Source organism: Cotesia typhae, unplaced genomic scaffold (genome assembly GCF_013202065.1).
Source record: "Cotesia typhae breed Kobodo isofemale line unplaced genomic scaffold, CoteBio_Ctyphae contig_83, whole genome shotgun sequence".
Taxonomy (NCBI): domain Eukaryota; kingdom Metazoa; phylum Arthropoda; class Insecta; order Hymenoptera; family Braconidae; genus Cotesia; species Cotesia typhae.
The window spans coordinates 694,003-714,066 of NW_027423769.1; the positions used below are offsets into that span (position 1 = coordinate 694,003).

Sequence of the window (20,064 nt, forward strand, 5' to 3'; positions counted from 1 at the left end):
CTTAGTAAGTATAAGAGCGGGTTCTTCTCATTCTGGTTAAGTTTACGACGGTTAACCGGACACACGAATGTCCATGTGAAAAGGCGCTGCATTTGGAGTCAGACGATAAAGAGTGTACTGCCAGACTACGTACTGCTTGCTATACAGGAGGATCTCTATAATAAACTCCTGGGAGCAGACCAGAAGAGGAGAACGCTCCTGTTGTAATTACATAGCATACACCCTAACAGCACTAATCCTCATATAATAGTGAAACTCTGTTTGGCGGAATGCCAGCCCTATACACTTCTCGGACATACTTGTTATTGTACAGTTATATAACAATAATAAAGACTATGATAATAATAAGAGTTTTTATAAAATATTGCTGGTAATTGAAAATTTAACTCTACTATCATATTATTCCGGGTAAAAAATATTTAAGCAAACATATCTATCGTCTTAAGTAAAATCAAGAGAGTTAAATTTTTTGTTTTGATTTTTTCTGAGCTGATCGTAAACCGATGCAATCTCCAATCTAACTGATAAAAAGATAAAACTACCGGTTGGTTGGTTGGTTTATAGTACCGACTAGCTGCTACCGACGGAAGTGCTGTGAGCGAGGTAGAGCCGGAGCCAAGCGGGAGTTTACGCCAGAGAGAGAGAGAGCCGCCAGGATTACCCAGGTCCCAGTGAACCGCGTCTTTCAATTTATTCCAACCGCGTTATTTTATTCCCGGAAGAGGATTTTTATCTTTCGATTTCTCGGAAAATTGTTAATTATCTTCAATTGAACTTTATGGAAAAAATTTATCTCTGAAGAGCGCCAAGCGCGAGCACCGGCAGCCGTGAAAAATGTAATTAAGCTGACGGATATTTTGTCTACACGCTGTTTCGCTTTTATTTTTATATATTTTTATTTTAATAATATTTTTTATTTTTTACTATGTTAGCACCACTTAAGTTGCATATACAGCTATACAGCTATATCTCCTAAAATATTTAAGAATAAGTCCATAAGACAGTAACACTTTTTGTAGGAAATTTTCTAAGCAACAATTTTGGTCTCTTATAATTTTTCGATAAAATGAATATTTCACAAAGAATTCTTGATAACTATCAAAAGCTCCCAGCAGCGTATACAATGTGTGTATCAATTGCAAAAAGTTTGGGAATAATTAATCAAATTACCGAAATAATAGCGAGGATGTAACTTCTGACGCAAGAGTGCTCAGTAATTAATGGAAACATGAACAGGTTTGAAATTTGCATGAAGTTGTCTGGATATTATATAGACTATGTACAGTGCCAGAAAGAGGCACCGTTCCCCGAAAGCTGTAAGGGGTGGCAGTAAAACCAACCACCGCCAGCAAAACCGGGAGCTTTCTCATCTCCCGACTCGAGTCTCATTCGTCCCTTTAATGAGGAACGCGATTTAGTAAGCCAAGCACGAGCCGTAAATCGAAACTTGAAATCGAGCATCACGATTCGTATCACGTTACGGAGCGCGCGTTGCCGAGGGAAATATCGAATTATTTCAGCCGCAACTCAATCCGCGAATATAAGTTCCTGGGCCGCTGTGCCACATGACGAGACGTGTCCTTCGTAAATTCCACCGGCTATTTTACCGAGATACCGCGACCTCCAGCCTCTTATCCTCAAATATTTCTTTGCTTTTTCTGCAAGCTCAGTAAGTTATTTTGCGGCTGTCATTTGGTTGTGCTTTATTTATTTTTTTTCTTTTTATTATTGTCGGATAATTTTTTTTTTTTTTTTCGTGACACTAACGAGACATTGATACATCGTCAATTTACCAATAATTGTCTTTAAAAAAAAAAAAATACATTAAATCATAGAATATTAAAAAAACTATTCAATAATTAATAAAGCTTTTCAAATATTTAAAAAATCATTAAATTCAATTGCCCTGCTAAGAATAGTAAACTCAACTATTATTTAAACTCCCTGACGAGGTAATGCATTTATAAATCATCTACTTTAATTGCACTGACTGTTAACCGATTATTAATCATTTATTTTATCAGTTATTGGAGAGATAAAACAAAATCAATTTGTATTTTTCATCGGAACTAAGTACTCCGATTATTTCAAAATCTCACAATTTGTTCCAGCGGAAAATTGATAAGGTAAATGTAAAAAAAAAAAAAAAAAAAAAAAAAAGAAATAAACCAATCAATAAAGATAATTCTTGGGTTTTTTTTTTATGTTTGCGTGAAATAAATAATTCGTTTTTATATGTTGGTTGCGCTGCAGGAAACGCGAGAGACTGAAAACAATATTTTCATAATATAAAATCCAGAGAGTAAGACTGTGGTATATACCCAGGCGTTTAGAGAGCAGAAAATTTGATTATATGCCAGGAGGTTGGGATTAAAAAAAACTCAGAATAAAATGTAAAAGTGATTCTCTGAGTCTCGGTGCGATTTAGGGGGCTATAATTGTGCAAATGTGTACTTGGATATTTTTTTATAATTAAATACAGCCGCGAAATAAATATTTATTTATTTTTTTTTTTTTTTTTAGATAATACTAAAGTTTATTATCAATTTTTTAATTTTTTTTATCAATTGTGTATGAAGAATTTAAAATATTCAGGTTTGAAAATATAATATAGCCTGTATGTCATTCGGAGATAATGTAACTTTCCAAGAGTGAAAGAATTTTTTTATTCGGTGCAACAGTTTCGGAGCCAAATTTTTCCTCCTTATAATATTAGTATCGATAAAAATGTATTGGATATTTTATTATTGAAATTTGTTTTAAGTGCAAAGTTTAACTTCAATATTTAATCAGGGCATTTAAATGAAGTAATTAATTAAAATAAAATATATGATAAAAATAATTTGAAATATAAGGTAATTTTAAAATAAAATGAAATAAAACAATTTTAAATTGAACCAATTATAAAAGCGTATTGTTCAATATTGAATTATCCTAAAGTATAATTAAATTGTAACTCATTTTTATTATTAAAATAATTTTATTATTGTTATTATTTTTGATATTTACTTTTTTCTAAATATTATTATTATTATTATTATTATTATTATTAAAATTCTTCAATTAATACTAATAATAATAATAATAAACTATTGAATTAAATGCCACATTATTAAATTATGTAATTACTTTAAAATTGGCTATAACTTCTGAAATATTATTTTTTAAAAATTTACTCGTGTAATAATTATAATTATTACCCAATACAGTACAATAGAAATGTATGAAAATTAACGATAAGTATTAGTCGCAGTTATAACGGATGTGCATATATCTCTGCCCGCAAATTTATTTATTAATTAATAACTACGATATATTCAATTAATTTGTCAAATCAAATTCGAGTAATTTATTTAAATTATTGCGCAAACTTTATGCCCTGAATAAATCAATCACACCTCATATTCATGTGTATAATTCATTTTGTGTCAGTAATTTCAGTTTTATAAATTCATTCAATTATTATACGATCGATCTGTTGGATTGAGAGCGCTATCTGTACGTTTTTGCTGTAAGCTTGCGGCTAAAAGCCCAGCTTTTGTGATGATAAGAGTACTTATTAATCAAAGTTAAATTAGAAATTTACTTACGATTAAAAATACAGGGATTCAATGATAAATTATCAGTTTTAATAATTATTGTCGATAAGATAATTTTTTTTACTCTGTAAAAATTTTGCTGAAGTATCGCTTTGTGGTAAATCATTTAAATAATTTTTAATCACAATTTTTGATTAAAAAAAAGCATCAAAATTAAAAATTAAAAATAATAATAACAATAATATTCAACTTAAATAGTAAAAAATTAAAAATCTTTGGAAAAATGACTATAACTCCTGGAATATTGAATTTTGGGAAAAATTATAAGAGACCAAAATTGTAGCTTATAAAATTTCCTACAAAAAATGTTACTATACTATGGGGTTATCTTCAATATTTTAGGAGATACAGTGTCTTAAGTATATCTCATTATCTAATCACTGAAAAAATTACTCTTAAAATATTTATTTAAGAGAAATCTATTATTATTTTTATAAATTAATAATAATAATAATAATAATAATAATAATAATAATAATAATAATAATAATAATAATAATAATAATTCAAAAATTTTATAAAATATATTTACCAAGAGCTTTTATTTGCACCATTATTATCAACGTTATAATCAATAATTGAATCTAGCTTGACAATCCTCATCACAGATGGCACACCTTCCATTCAATTATTTCGCTGTTATAATACAAATTAATAAACTTATACAAATACCTTATAAACAATTAACTGCGTTATAAATATTTGGCTCTATTAATAACTCGATAATTCAATATTTAATTAATTCTAAATTATTTCATCCAGTCCATTCGTCCTTATTAATGAATGTATGCATGAATGAATGCACAATTCGACCAAAAAGTTTTAATGAATTTTAATTTTTTTAATTACTATAACACAGTACAATTGTAAATTTGAATTACCCAAGGCAATAAACAATAAAAAGTAGTTCAATTAATTCGGAGAATAAATAGCTAATAATTGTTCACTCAGAAATATTAATCGAGGTTTATTTCGAAGCATCAGACCGTAATAATATAAATAAAAAATATTTTTGTCTAAAAATAACTCGTCAATATTTACAGCTCCGAAAAAAGGGATATTTATTGTTATCCTGTAATATGATATGTGAAAGCTTTTATCCAGAGTGATCCGCCGTCAAAAAATTTAACAATAAAAGCCATTGAGTATAACAAAAATAAAAAAATAAAAAAAATAAATTTATTTAGTACTTAAGAGTTAATTTTTAATTAAAATAACTAGTTGCAGAGTATCGAATTTATTGGAATTTAATTACTACATTACTTACAGGTTAAGCACGCCACGAACGAGGGAAATAAATAAAATAAACTAGTGATCGATCTCTGGCGCTCACACATTGACCTTGTCTGGTGAATAAAGTATATTGACAAAGTGATTACCGCCGAGTTTAGATAACAAATAACACAATAATCATAATGACAATGATATGAAAAAAAAAAAAATACCTACTGCAGGACAGAGGTTAACCTGGAGGAGAGATTTTATCAAAGCAGACCGCTCGTCTCACAGGTAATTACTTATAGATGTGATTTGGGTGATCGATCACCCAATGACGACAGTAATAATAATAATAATAATTATTATAACCCCGAATTAATTATACTTTTTCTAGGAAGTGCTCGAATATTCGCTATTTAAAGCCGGGTCATCGCGACCGCCTACTCCCGGGTTATATTTTTACCGGAAAATTAAACTTTCAGCTTTAAATAACTTCGTGGTATCTGTAATTCGATTTCGGAGTTTATTATCTATTTTTTGTGGACACGGAAAGATATTATTAATGGCCATGTAAAATTTACATTTTTGGCTGATGTATTTATAAAGAAAAATGGTGAATTTTAAAGTAAGAACGTGCCCTTATTTTTTTATAATAGAAATTTAAAAGACTTAGAAATTTTTTAATGCTAAATTTACATTTTTTCCATGTAAATTTAAAAGTTTTTCCGCATGTTAAATTAACATTTCTTATGATCTAAAATTTACAAATTTTTTCATATTAAATTTACATTTTCCCCCATGTAAATTCAACAATTTTTCCAGACACTAAATTAACATTATTTCAATGTAAAATTTACATTTACAAAATTATTAAATTACCATTTTAGGATCTCTAATTTATAATATAAAAAAATGTTTCCCAAAAAAAAAAAAAAAAAAAAAAAAAAAAAAAAAAAAAAAATGTAAATCAAATAATTCGTTCTATATTTTTAACAAGACATTTATTTCTAAGTGTCAGTTCTACTTAATCTTCTAAATTATAAATAATTCCATCTAAACTTTAAAAAATATTGTTCATCTGGAATTTCTGACAAGCGAGATAAAACCTGTACCTCTCATGACAAGTATCACCGTCAACGCTTAACTCATATTGCCGCTTCTAGTAGCAGCTGTATACCCCAAGAAATGACGTAATTAAACGCCTACTAGAGTCATTCCCTCGCTCTTCTCCCTCCTCCCTACCCCGGTAAATCTAGTAAAATTCGATGACGCAACTTGTGATGTATCCTAACAACAATTGAAAATAAAAAGGAGTTTAACTGCGGAGCTGGTAGGTGGTAGGATTACCAGCAGTGTAAGTCAGGACAGTGATGAGTGTCCGTATTGCAGAGGGTAGGATGTGGGTTAAAAAGGTTAGCGAGGTGGTGGATGGCAGCACCGACATCGGCGGGTGGCGATGGTAAGGCTCTGCTCGCACACAGGGGTAGAACGAGCACCAGGTTACTGCTTCGAAGCCAGTAGTCTCCTATGATTATGCTCGAGTAGGCGCATCGGGGGTGCGCACTGGATTATACTCGCGTGTGCTCTTGTCGAGGCGACCGCTCGCCCGCCGAAGGATCTCCGGTCACATTATTGCAAGACCCAACCACCAAACTTTACAAATAAACCCGCAGCCAGTTTTGCTTCTGGCTTTAAGACGCTCCCGATCTTCGAGCCCGCTTCAGTGATTTTTAATTGTTGAGTTTCTTTCGGCAGTTTTTAAAAAAAAAAAAAAAAAAAAACAAAACGTGCAATTTTGTCTAACACGTGCGTGCCATGCACAAGGATTTACCATCACTAAGTGACAGTTGATTGATAATAATTTAATTAAATAACAATTCCTTTTAATGAATATTTTTTTTGGTCAATTATTTCTGGATTTAATTTTTATTTAAAGTCAGTGACTCATGATTTAATCAGGTGCCAGTTGTGAACCCCACTTACACGGTTAATTTGTTACTCTTAACGGCAATTAATCCCGAGACTCCAACAGGTAATTCAAAAGGTTTAATTTCAAAAGCTTTTTTATGAATGGAGTTGAGAGACGAGTGATTTAATGGAAGATGAACAATAGCCTGACAATGTTTTATTGGATTTTTTTTCAGGACTGTTAATAATTATTAATAATTGATGATAATACAAATTGACGTATCAAATTACGTAAAATAGAGTAATTTACGTATTCACAGTTAAATTTAGAACGATATATCGATTATATATGCTTCTAAAGCCCTTGATATCCTCGCTCATGTCATTTTTATTCCAATGAAAATATTTGCTAATTATATGGTTATAGCCATCGTTAAACACGTCGATTAAACTCCAGTTTTTTTCTTTTTTTTTTTTTTTTTAATTTTAATGGTATGTTTTTAGTGATACTTTTGTGGGGTTAAAATCGTTTAACTGCTGGGAAAATTTTTTATTTTGAAATAAAATTAAATTGGAGCAAGTTTACAGGATCAGCAGAAAGTTGCTTTGAAATTTAGATAATAAAAAGTACTAGCAAGCATAATTTTTAATTTGTATTTTTTTTTTTTTTTATTTTTTATACAAAAAAAAATAATTTTTTCTGCTCCAAAAATTTTTTCCAATAATTTTTAATTTTTCTGTAGCTTCTTTTTAGTGAAATTATTTTTTTACGATGATATAAATAAAAAAAAATTAATATTGTAAATTATACTTACGAGCCTTAGGGACAAATTATTCTAGGGCTGCTTAATTTAATAAATAAATTGGTAAAATCAATTAATAAATATACTTGAATAAAATAAATTAATAAAAATAAAAATTTTGTTAAATTTTTTAAAGAAAAATGTAATATTAAAATAAATAAAATAATTAATTTGCTCACGCATAATAAGTTAATTTTCGCAAAAGTCGAGGGTAAGCTGTCCTACTTATAACTGCGTAACACAGAGTATAGTAAGCGAGCTTGATGTACACTTGCGTGACGGTATTGTTGTAGGCAGTATATATAACAACCTGCTATAATTATATTATTTTCATTACATTGTTAAGTAATGAATTTTTCTCCGGACAAATAGGGGGATATTTGCGCTGGAGATAGTAAATAAAAAAAAAAAAAAATAAATAAAACGTTTGCTTTTATTGAGAGTATGTACATGTTTATTGAGCGAATGTCAATGGAGATAAATATATATTTATCTTCAGATGCCATGGCAACTGGAGTGTGAATTCAAAGGAGCATTTTTCCTGGAGATACTTCACTGACAAAAAGCTCCTTTTTATTCTTCTTGAGAAGGACATTTTTGGAGCGTTATTCTTGTTTGTAACTGAGCAAGTTAACGGTGAACTTTGGACGGATGAGTGAAAGCCTGACAAAAGCGAGAACAAACTCAGTCAAAGTGTCAGGAATATTATTTTGCGAATTACAAATCGAGTTTCTCCCTCTGACAATACTCCTATTATATGTTTTGTCCTCGGAGAGACACAGATGTGTACTAAAGCCCCTGACTGCTAAGCTCGTTATAACTTTTATCTCGGGAACGATCTTCAAAATTAATCTAGTTACAGTTATTTAGTTGTATGACTAAAAATACTTTCTGTCAACTTGATATAAAGGGTTAATTTCATTTTTTATTTAAATCGGTATCGGGTTTGTTGTAATAATAGTTATGATCATGATAAAAATAAAAAATAATAATAATAATAACAAATTTTAAAAAGTTATAAATATTGATTTTTTATTTTTTATTTTTTTTTAGCACTGATTAAGTTACTGTATCTCCTAAAATATTCAAGATAGCTCCATAGTATAGTAACATTTTTTATAGGAAATTTAATAAGCTACAATTTTTATCTCTTATAATTTTTCCAAAAAATCGATATTTCAGGAGTTATAGTCATTTTTATAATGATTTTTTATATTTTATTTTTCTAACTACCCGCTAAGAAAATTGAAATTTTTTTTTTTTTAATAATTTCGACACATTGAAAGCTGTGAAAAGACTGAATAATTCATATCTATAGATAACAAGTGAGAATATTGAACACGGAATAGAGGATCATATAAAATACTGTTAAATATCTCGAGATTCATCTCTAGACTAAAAATTCTCATTCATATCAGCTCAATGCACTTAATACTCATAAAAGTAATATTTCAAGTTTAAATTACTCACCCGAACAAATTCCAGCTAATCTCCGCTAAAATATGAAATCTAAAAGTTTATGTCTTAGAAAAATCACTATTTAATGTGCTCGGGATTCGAACCCTGGACTTTTATCGCTCCTGGCCATCGTCCTACTCTAGAATCAATCCTCTGACTTTAAACTTCTTAAAAGTTATGGTTGAAAAATAAAAAAATTCAATTTTCTTAGAGGAAAGTGAAAAATTTTGGATTTAATGCCGTATAATAATTATGCTTGACATAATGTGGGTCAAAAAAACGTTTAAGAGGATTATAACTTCGGTGTGTATATATGTAAGGTATTCTTATAGCGTGGGATAAATGTAGCAGCACCACCGGCGGCTATGACTTGGTTTTAGTGGTTCGTATATGTGGATCTGTTGAATTATCATCTAGTCTACCGTCTACCCTCTTATTACTTAGTATTTCGGTTATTACTTCAGAAGATGACGGAAAAGCTCTGGCATGTATAAAATATTAAATCTTCCGACCACCAATTATCCTCACGGAAAAAATATATGCTTAGAATCTATTTATTATTATTATTATTTCATTATAACTATTTAATTATTATTTTAATCAGTTTTTAGAAGAGAATAAAGTATACCATCGGCTTTAAAAATCTATTGTGACTAAATAGTAATTATGGACAGTGTCTCGAATAGCTTAACAGGTCGAGCCTTTGACGCGTAACCAGAAGATCCGGGTTCGAATCCTGGTCTGGACCTTCCGAATTAATTTTTCCATATAAATAAGTTTTTAGAAGAAAATAAAGTATACCAACAACTTTAAAAAAAATGTATTAAATTATTATTATTATTATTATTATTGTACTTGTTAAAAATAAATATTATTTTCTATAAATCAAAATGTAGAATATCATTATAATTTTTTTATCTTAAAAAAAATTTCTCTACATCTTACAAGGTTGATATATATTTTAAAAAATATATAATAGTAAAATTAAAAATTCTCTTTCTTGGAAGCAGAATAATTTCAGTCTTACATAGATTTACCTCAATAAATAAATATCACGAGTTTTGAAGGAAGAGAATGATAATAAAAAAAGCTTAGAGAAAATGATAAGAATTTTTCTCAGCATGGACAAAATAAAACTTTATACACTATCGTTAATTATTCACAATATTAAGTGCATAAATCTAAATATTAAGAATAAATAAATATAATTGTCGGCGGGGGGGGGGGGAAGAAATTGAGGAATAAAGGTAAAGCTAAGGAAACAAGTTAAAACATATTTTTAAAAGTTGAGTAACTGCAGACGAAATATTAATACTGACTACGCCCTCATGCACGAAGAAGGTTAGTGTCGCCCTTGGACAAAGTTAAATATCGATTAATAAATATCAATTTCATTCAGACATGTTACCTTAGCTTAACTCGAGTTCCCGCTGGCGCTCCCCTGACTAGTTAAAGCTCGGCAACTTTCTCGCACTAAAGCGTCGCATTCTGATGAATTTGTTTACTTTTATTTTTTTTTTTTTTTTAATTTTTTTTTCAGTCATTATAGCAACGGTTAACGGATTTTTAATTTTTTTTCGTTAATTATAGCAGCAATAATAATTAAAATAATATTTTATTGCTCTGTATAAAAAAAATTAATATTTCTGGGTGCGTTTATTTTATTTTAAAAATTTAATCCAAGGAGTGGCTTCAATTTAAATGAAATAAATTATAAAATTTTTTTTTTTTCAGTAAAAAAAAAATTAATATTATAAAAGAATTTATAAAAAAATTTTTTTTTTTTTTGTAAAAAATAGAAATATTCAATGAACTGTGGATTTATCTACGGAGATAAAAATTTTTCACTGGAGGCGATTCCGAAGCCCGTTTATTGGAAACAAATATTAATGGGTTTTAGAAAGAATTTACTGTGATGAAAAATAGAAATAAACAAAATTTTCAGTGGCGGTGTAAGTTGAAATGAAAAATCAATGAGTGAGATCGCGAAGAGGTCGCTAGATAATTGTGAAATAGTCTGAATAAATAATTGCAGTTATAGTAATTATAGAGTTTGATTGAGCGAAAATTGTCAGATAGAGATCTAACTAACACAGAGAATAGGTATTTAACGCGAATAATACAACGAGTGATAGCACGAGTAATATTAGACAACAAATAGAATAAAGCATGCAACATGTCTGACTGTAAAATCGATCGAACTAGACCCGGTGACCAAGAGACAGACACACGACATATTGATTAGAAACTACAGTATTACTCTTTGTGATACTCACCTATTAAGTGGATTATTATATTTAATTTATTTTTTTTCTTTTTGTGAGAGAAAATTTTGTCAAATTGCCGAAAAAATTTTTAATTTTCATTTTGAAAAAATGTAAATTTAGATGTAAATAAATTGTAAATTTGTAAATTTTACATTAAAAACATGTAAATTTTATTTGCCTATATATTGTAATGACTAAGTTATAATTGTTCTTATTCCAGAAGATACGAAGAAGGTCCTGAAGGTAGCCGAAGAGGACAAGTGGATTATTTAAAAACTCGTGTCGTCGGTGGGGCATGGTGGTAAAGGAGACGACGGGGCGATGACGCTCTATCACCGTCCGCCGTCTTCAAAACGAGTCCCCGAGGACTCGACCGACTTCCTGATCCTTTACCCGGTCCCCGTTCCAACTCGCTCAACGAGCAGCCATCAGCGTCTAAGGCAACACCATCATTACTATCATCATTACTATCTCCACTATCGCAACCCCGATAGGTCCACTACGATAGATCCAGCTGAAACGAAGACAAAGCGGAGGAGAAGGGATGAAAGATCGTCCTCGTCATCACGAACACGGTCACGGGATGCCCTTAGAAGAAGTACAGGGACTGCTTACGCCGTCCTCCAAAACAGGTATTTATTTATTAACTGTTTTAAAAATAAACTCGACAATTTGTTACTTTTTTTTTTTTTTTTAGCTTAATGCTATTATTATTTTATTTAAATTAAATAATAATACAATAAAAAAATTTTTTTTAATTCAATATTTAAATCATTTAATTTTTATTAATAAATTTCAAGCTAAAAATTTTTAAAATTAAATTTAAAACGATTTAAAAAAAAAAAAAAATATTTATAAGCCTATTTAATCTCGAGTTCGGTTATCACCTGGTGACAATATTTCAATAGGCAATTAAACCAGCATCTGTATAATCATTATAGCGTGGAGCAATATCCGAGAATTAACCGCAAAATCAAAGAGTTCTTGTTGATAATTAATTCGACGCATCACATCCACGCACGGAAGATTTGTAGTGGTGTATATTCTCCGAGAGTGCGCTTGATAGTCATCCCAGTTGACGCTTTCCCGATTATACTCTCCCGATAAATTATTTTAAAAGGTTTCCCCGGCTTATAATAACAACAAATAGAGCTTTTAATCGATAATAATCCCAAACAACTAATTTATTTGATAACTAATTGCAATTTTCCAAGACAATAATTTTTTTTTCCCAATTAAAATAAAATAAAACATTATGGCAATGATGGAAATCTATAAAACAGAATATTAATTTGACCTGTGACTTGTAAAGAGCATAAATAATAAAAATTTAATTAACTTAAAATAGTATCGTGTAAAAAATAAATGCCGGTGCCTTTAATCAGATAAAAATAAATTTTAACCTGAATATACATGAGAGGTGCGTGAATCGAAAAATATTTAAGTTAAAGAAGGCTCCGATGGACGTAGGACGTATTATATTATATTATATACCGACAACAATGCAGTCACGTATAACAGCGATACACACACGATCACTTAATATTTCATTCATAGACTTTGACAAGTTTAACATTACATCAGGGGTTGCCCTACATTCTACATTCGTAGGTACAACGTTAACAGTAGAACTATAAACCCCCGTGCGGGTCATTGACGAGCTGCAACACAACTACAAACGCAAACTCTCACCTAACCGGCTTTGTACACTGGCGGACTGGTGAAATAACCGGAAAGACATGATTACAACAGCCCTGGAATAATTCGTTCGGCAATCGACCGAATAATTAACTTTCCAAACCCAATTCCCGAAAAGTTGATCCTTGTATTACTTTCCAAACTGGGCTTTCGGTGTTGCTAGCTAAAGTTACAAAAACTATTTATTTAACCTTTATTTCTGATCCTTATTTTTTGGTTTTGTATCTGTGTGTACTTTACTTTGTTATTATGTTCAACCACCGGAATTATTATCCGAAAGTCTACTATAGCATGTTAAACCGAAATTAAAGTTATTTTTTATTATCCGGGCGGGCGGCTCGGACCAGTTGCATCGATTCTGGGGTTAATACCGCCGGCAAAGCTTGATATGCTATACAGGTCACGCAATACGCCAGCCCGTATGTTATTTAACGAGGATCCAGATCCAGGAACTGACATTTTTTTTATGATTTTTGTTTTAATATTTGGGTCAATTATTATTCGTTTGTTTTATTTTAACGTTTTCAGATTTTTATTATGTTATTTAGACGGAAATACTAATTTTAAGTTTATTTAGTGGCTTGGAAAAAATTGGGCTGTTGAAATTGTGGTCGGAAATTTTTAATTTACATTTTTTGGAAATATAAATTTTATGTTGTTGATAATGAAAATTTAGTAGGTGGAAAAATTTTTAAATTTACATGGAGAAAATTTTAATTTACAAGGAAAATAAAAATTTACAAAAAAAATGTAAACTTAACAGGAAAATGTAAATTTAATGTCTGGAAAAATCGTTAAATTTACGCAGAGAAAATGTAAATTTATTATGTGGGAAAATTTTTTAATTTACAAAGAAAATGTAAATTTTAGGGGAAAATTGTAAAGTTTACATTATTGAGGAAATTTTTCTCTTCAAAAATACTGAACAATGTAATTTAATATAATTTTCAATCAATAAAATATTCTTTAGAATTCTCAATTTTAATTCTTCTGTTTTCCCTCGGCATACTTTATTGGATAATTTAATTTTAAAAATTTTTTTTTCTTTTTCCAGGTAACCGGGGTCCATTGAATGTGACGATTGTCCAGGTAGGCAGCGGCGGAAATGGAAGTGGTAGAGGAAGCGAATTTCTCGGGCTGGAATCGACGGGTGAATTGAAGCCCAACCCCTCGCCCCTGTCCGAGACCAGCGCGACTTTGCAATCCGACAACAATGATACTTTTACTGGAGGTAAAAATGTTTTTTAAAATTTCGTTATTTCTATTTTTGTTTCTAGCATTACGCCGAAAAAAAAAAAAAAATCCCTTTGAAATCTAAATAAAACATCACATATGAACTGCGTTATTTTTGCGGTGAGATATTTTAATGTCCCGAAAAAAAAAAAAAAAAAAAAAAAAAAAACATGTGTAGAGAGTTTTTAAAGATACATTACGTTAAAATGCTCACAAAGGTTTTTTTTAAAGCGTTTTAATTGCGTATTTCGCTAAAAAATACCGAAAATACATTTTAGCTGTCTATAAATAAACATCATGGTATATCACTGTACTCGTGGATGATGGAAATTTCGGATAATTTCCACAAAAAACTTTAAATCCACTGGCTTTAAGTCAGCGGCCTTCACCCTTGAAAAAAAATCCTGACTGATTTTTTGATAAAAAGTTTTAAAAGAGCCAAAAGCACTCTGAATTTTGAAGTGAGTTAATTGGTTTTATCTTTATAAAGCTTTTACCGATCCTCAGCCGACTAATGGGGTAGTAAATAGTTTTATGGACCAATCAAAATACTAATTAAATATTTTATGCATTTATGGCCTCATAACATTGTGGAAAATTTACTTTCGTTTTCTCGAAGTATATCTTCGAGAGGATTATAATTTATTTTCAAGAGATTAAAATTATGTTGATCATATTAAAATCGGGCTTTATCAATTTTAAGTAATAAAAAATTCAAAAGAATTTTTTTTTTTTTCATTTAATAAATTTAATAAAAATTCTTAATTAGAATTTTGAAAAAATTTCTCCATGTAAAATTTTTTTACAATAATTTAATAATTTAAAAAGTCTTTAAATTCCAAGGAATATAATTTAAAAAATTTACTTGCAAGAGCACACAACACATTAAGCTAAAATACAAGTAATTTATAAAACCAACATTGCATACAGATTCAGTAATCTCATTAGCAAAAGCTTTCAGTTATTTCCACATAGTTAGTACAAGTCTTGAAACCTTCAGTCAGTCGCGGCGTGTCATTAGATCGAACATATCAGTAATATGAAATTTACTTCATTTATTTCGCCTGGTTAATTATTGTGGTCATAAATTATAGCGCTTTAAAATTAAAAATTAAAAATTAAATATTAAATATTAAATATCACCGTGGATAAGTTGCATTAAAATAATCTAAAATTAAAGACGGCAAATAAATAAATAAATGAATAATAATAATAAATTGGGGCGCTTGGTTTGTCGGTGTGTATATTTTAAAATTAAACGAAAACAGAAACTCGTCCCCAGGCGATTCAGAACCGGGGTTATTTTTAATTGAATTTAAATGCGATATTGATTAGATGGATAATTAATTATTAATTAACAATTTTATTTTATTTTATTGTTTTTTTTTTTTTTTTTTTTTAATATTCTTACAAATTTCTTGACGTAAATATAATTTTTTTTTTGCTCTTAAAATTAAGTTTTTTTTTTTATTTTAAAAATTTAGTATTTAAAATTAGCGGTAACATTGAATTAAAGATAGCACATATGCATACACATACTTGAAAATATGACCGTGAACGAGTAGTCGACTGCAAACGACGTGATTCTGATCCCGTAATGGGATCAACGACAAACTGTCGTCGGTACGATTCTTCGAGTGCTAAACCGCCGGAAATATTTGTCCTCGACTGTCCCAACGACGACAACGATAATTTGAAAAAAAAGTATGATTTTATTCGCGGCAACTCTGCCGATTTTTTTCAACTCGGTTTTAAGAGAGTTAATAGTGATAAGAGATCGGGTGACAATGCGCAAAAACATAATTGGAGGCGAAAAGGCACCCGAGGTACTTTTTTTTATTGTTTTCAGTTAAATTCATTTTGATGGGGTACTTGATTCTTTTTATTTCAATTTAAATTAATTATTTTTAATCTTTGGATCATATTACTATAATTTATGCTGAAATCTGAAAGATATGTTGATTTAATTAAAAAAAAAAAAATTATTATTTTTAAAGAACAATTCTTTAATTCAAGAATTTTTTTTAATTGAAAATTTGACGTTTCTAAAGATATAAGCTCATCCCGATGTTACACTCATCAAGTGCTTTCATTTGAGTACCCACATGTATTTTGATATATTTTTCATATATACATATATGTGATATATATAAATATATGAAAAATTGATGTGGGTACTCAAATGAAAGGTCTCGATGAGTGTAACATCGGGATGAGCTTATATCTTTAAAAATGTCAATAGTTTTCAAGATACAAGGTTAATTATTATATTATATATATTTATAGATAGAGAATTTTCGAATTTTGCTGAAAAAAAAATTTTTTTTTAATTAATTAAATTTTTTAAATCCAAGATTTTTTCTCCAGATTTATAAAAACCCTTATCAATGTCGTTTAATAATTATCAACAAAAAAAATAACAAGCTTAATCTGTTATCACAGGAATAGATCCACGATTGCTGCTGGGTAATGTTCCGGGGGGAGTTTCCACTGGGGGCGATCGTAACACGTGGGAGGGCCGATACCACGTAAAAGAGCATCGGCGAGCAGGGAAAGCGACGTTTCAGGGTCAAGTTTACAACTTCCTGGAGCGACCCACCGGCTGGAAGTGCTTCCTGTACCACTTTTCTGTGTGAGTCACCCCAATCCTTATTTATACTTATTATTAAAGTACTTTCTTAATCATGTATATATAATTAATATTCACCCCAGTTAATATTAATCCCCGTCCGCAATCCGAGCCTATTCATCAAAATAACCAACTAAGTTAATAATCAGATCAAGAGGGAGTTTATCCTTCTGAAGAGACTTGAGTTGACCCACAATCCATCTTTGTTGTCAATTAATAAGAAACACACTATATTAACATTGCCCTCGCCGAAGATTGATGAGAATAGTTTCGCCCGAGTCTTGCTAGAGTTTAGCTCTAGCCGGCGGTTGTCAAACCACTTATTATTTTCTTTACAATGTGCTCCTGGTATTCATGAGCTTACTTTCTTATTCTTGGATATAAAAAGGTATATTTATAAGATTGCGATCGTATTTATACACCTAGGGCTTTTTCTTCACCTTATACTTGAATTTGAATGCCTATTATTCGAGTGTAAATTATTACTGATTATAAATCAAGCTAGCAATTTAAATACTTTGATTTTTTATTCTACCGGAATTTATTGAAAATTATTATTATTTTGAGAAATAATTCTTTGATTTAATTACAAATTATTGACTAGGCACACTAAAAATAGCTTTAACTCCTAAAATATTGATTTTTAGGAAAAATTATATGAATCCAAAATTGTAGCTCATTAATTTTCCTACAAAAAATAATTAAGCACTATCGAGCTATCTTGAGTATTTTAGGAGATGTAGTTGCTTTAGCACTCACTATCTAGTTTCTATAAAAATGACCACAAATAAAAATTGATTTAAGTGAAAAATATTATTATTATTGCTGGTTTTAAATAGCAATTTTTTTTTATTCTTTTAGTGGGTCGCGGTTTATTCAAAGAACGATTGAGCTTGAAATTCTATAACGAAACAGCCTCGGATAATTCAGACATGAAAATATTCACAAAATTTAGCTCGCACAATTGAAATTTTTGTTGAATTATACCGCATAGACCGTATTCCCAGTACAGAGGGTAATACATAGAACACAGCGCTTACTCATACCCAATAGAACCTATACACAGATATTTACCTCCCGCATTCTCTGTCCCTTTAAACTCTCTAGCTATCCGGATCGATATTTAAGTTAGCATTTTTATACCGTGAAAATTATTGTCTCTTAAACTGTCGTTTAAATATTAAATAATAATCGGTTAATTCACGCGATACAGACGTTAGTGTAATATATACATATGTCCTCAGTAGATACTATCGTGCTGTATCATACTGACCTAGAATAAATTATTACAAATCAACGTGTTATCTCGGCAACACGTGTATAAAACACAATAAAATATATTTAAAAAAACATTCCATGTTTATTATCATTTTTAATTTATCGAATGGTAATAACATATAACCTCCAGCCATGCACTATATAACTTATATTTATTTTACAATAATAATAAATTATTTTTTTTATTAAATAGTTTTGAAGTTATCGTAGTTTTTATAAGAAGATCAATTCAATACACTATATCTCCTAAAATATTGAAGATAGCTCGATAGTTTGTAATGATTTTTTATAGGAAATTTTCTAAGCTACAATTTAGATCTCCTATAGTTTTTTGATAAAATCAATATTTTAGGAGTTACAGCCATTTTTAGAGTGACTAGATAATAATTTGATATTTAATTCAAAAATTCTCCTTTAAAATTATAATAATAATAATAATAATAATAATAATAAGCCTCAGGTTTTGAAATTATTGATTCTTACAGTTAATTCTATTTTATAAATATCTCTTCTAGGACTTACAATCCCTAATTTAAGCAAAAAAATTTTTTTAGTGTCCTAAATAATGCAAACTATCACGGCAGAGACTAATAAAACTGTAAAAAAAAACAATTACTTTGAGAATAATAAAATTCTACAAGCATTAAGCTAATTTACCAACAGTACGGTAACTGTTATATCCCCCGATAAGTCAATAATAAAGACAATAACGGTTAGAGCGCAAGAGAAAGAATGAATTCACGTGAGTAGTCTAGCTATGATGCAAACAGATGGCGGTCTATACGCCTACTGTTACTACTTATTGTCGGTAAATTTTATTTTATTTTATTTATTTTACTATCAACCTTTTATTTCGCTACAAACAATTATCCAATATAATTATTTATAATTTACAAAAGTCACGATTGAACAAAAGAAAAAATTTTCATTAAGATTTCTTTCAAAGAAATGATTTACACAAACAAAGTTCTGTCAGAAAAACTGATGTTTCCTGCGAAATAGCCTTCTGATACCCCAGATTACGAAAAAAACCCGAGTCATCGTGACTTGCGGTGGCTCTAATTTCATTTGATGGATCAGGCAAGTTTTTTTAGTTTTTTTTTTTTTTTTTTTTTTTTTATAGTAGAGAAAATTTTAAACATAAATTGAGCGACTACATAATTAATTTTCAAAAGCACGAAATCCAGTAATTTATTATTAAAACGAATAACGTCACTAAGCTCATGAATTATTTATTATTATGCGAAAGAGAAACGCTATAAATTCAAAATAGTAGATTAAGAAATTTTCTATGAAAATTTTTTTAATCTATCGAGCTATCTTGAATATTTTAAGAGATATAGGAATTTAAATAGTTCTAAAATAGATAAAAAATAAAATTTATAACCTAGTTCCTAAAAAAAGGTCACAACTCCTAAAATATTGATTTTTAGGAAAAATTATAAGAATTAAAAATTGTAGCTTAATAAATTTCTTATGAATAATTATTATGAACTATCGAGCTATCGTCAATATTTTAGGAGATATAGCTACTTAAATAGATCCCACAACTAAAAATTAAAATTCATTACCTAGTAACTATGAAAATAGCTATAACTCCTAAAATATTGATTTTTTCAAAAAATCATAAGAATCAAAAATTGTAGCTTAATAAATTTCCTATGAAAAATAGTTATGCACTATCAAGCTATCTTCAATATTTTAGGAAATATAACCCCAACTCCATATGAATAAAAATATTCGTAAATTTTTTTTCTCAAAGAATAGTGTAAAAATTTTCAATAATAAATCGAGCGCTTACATTATTAAATTAATTTTCGAAAGGACATAACCCAGTAATTTATTATTGAAATAAACAACGTCACTAAGCTCATAAATAAATTATTACCCCGTTTAATTATTAAAATAAAACCTATTTAATTAAATATTCGTCTAGATAAGACAGAAATGTTAATGTAGCTTATTTATTTTAT

The 20,064-nt window shown here is 29.3% G+C and overlaps 1 protein-coding gene across 1 annotated transcript in view; it reads left to right on the forward strand.

Annotated features, from left to right (window-relative positions):
• Positions 1 to 6,729: 6,729 nt before the first annotated feature.
• Kcnq (KCNQ potassium channel) overlaps positions 6,730 to 20,064 on the forward strand; it is a 44,203-nt gene continuing 30,868 nt past the window's right edge. Inside the window, exons 1-4 of the mRNA XM_074251846.1 lie at positions 6,730 to 6,849; positions 11,474 to 11,885; positions 14,006 to 14,182; positions 16,627 to 16,816. Of these exons, the coding sequence (XP_074107947.1) occupies positions 11,798 to 11,885; positions 14,006 to 14,182; positions 16,627 to 16,816 (455 nt within the window). The 5' untranslated portion in view covers positions 6,730 to 6,849; positions 11,474 to 11,797. The remainder of the gene's footprint in view (positions 6,850 to 11,473; positions 11,886 to 14,005; positions 14,183 to 16,626; positions 16,817 to 20,064) is intronic.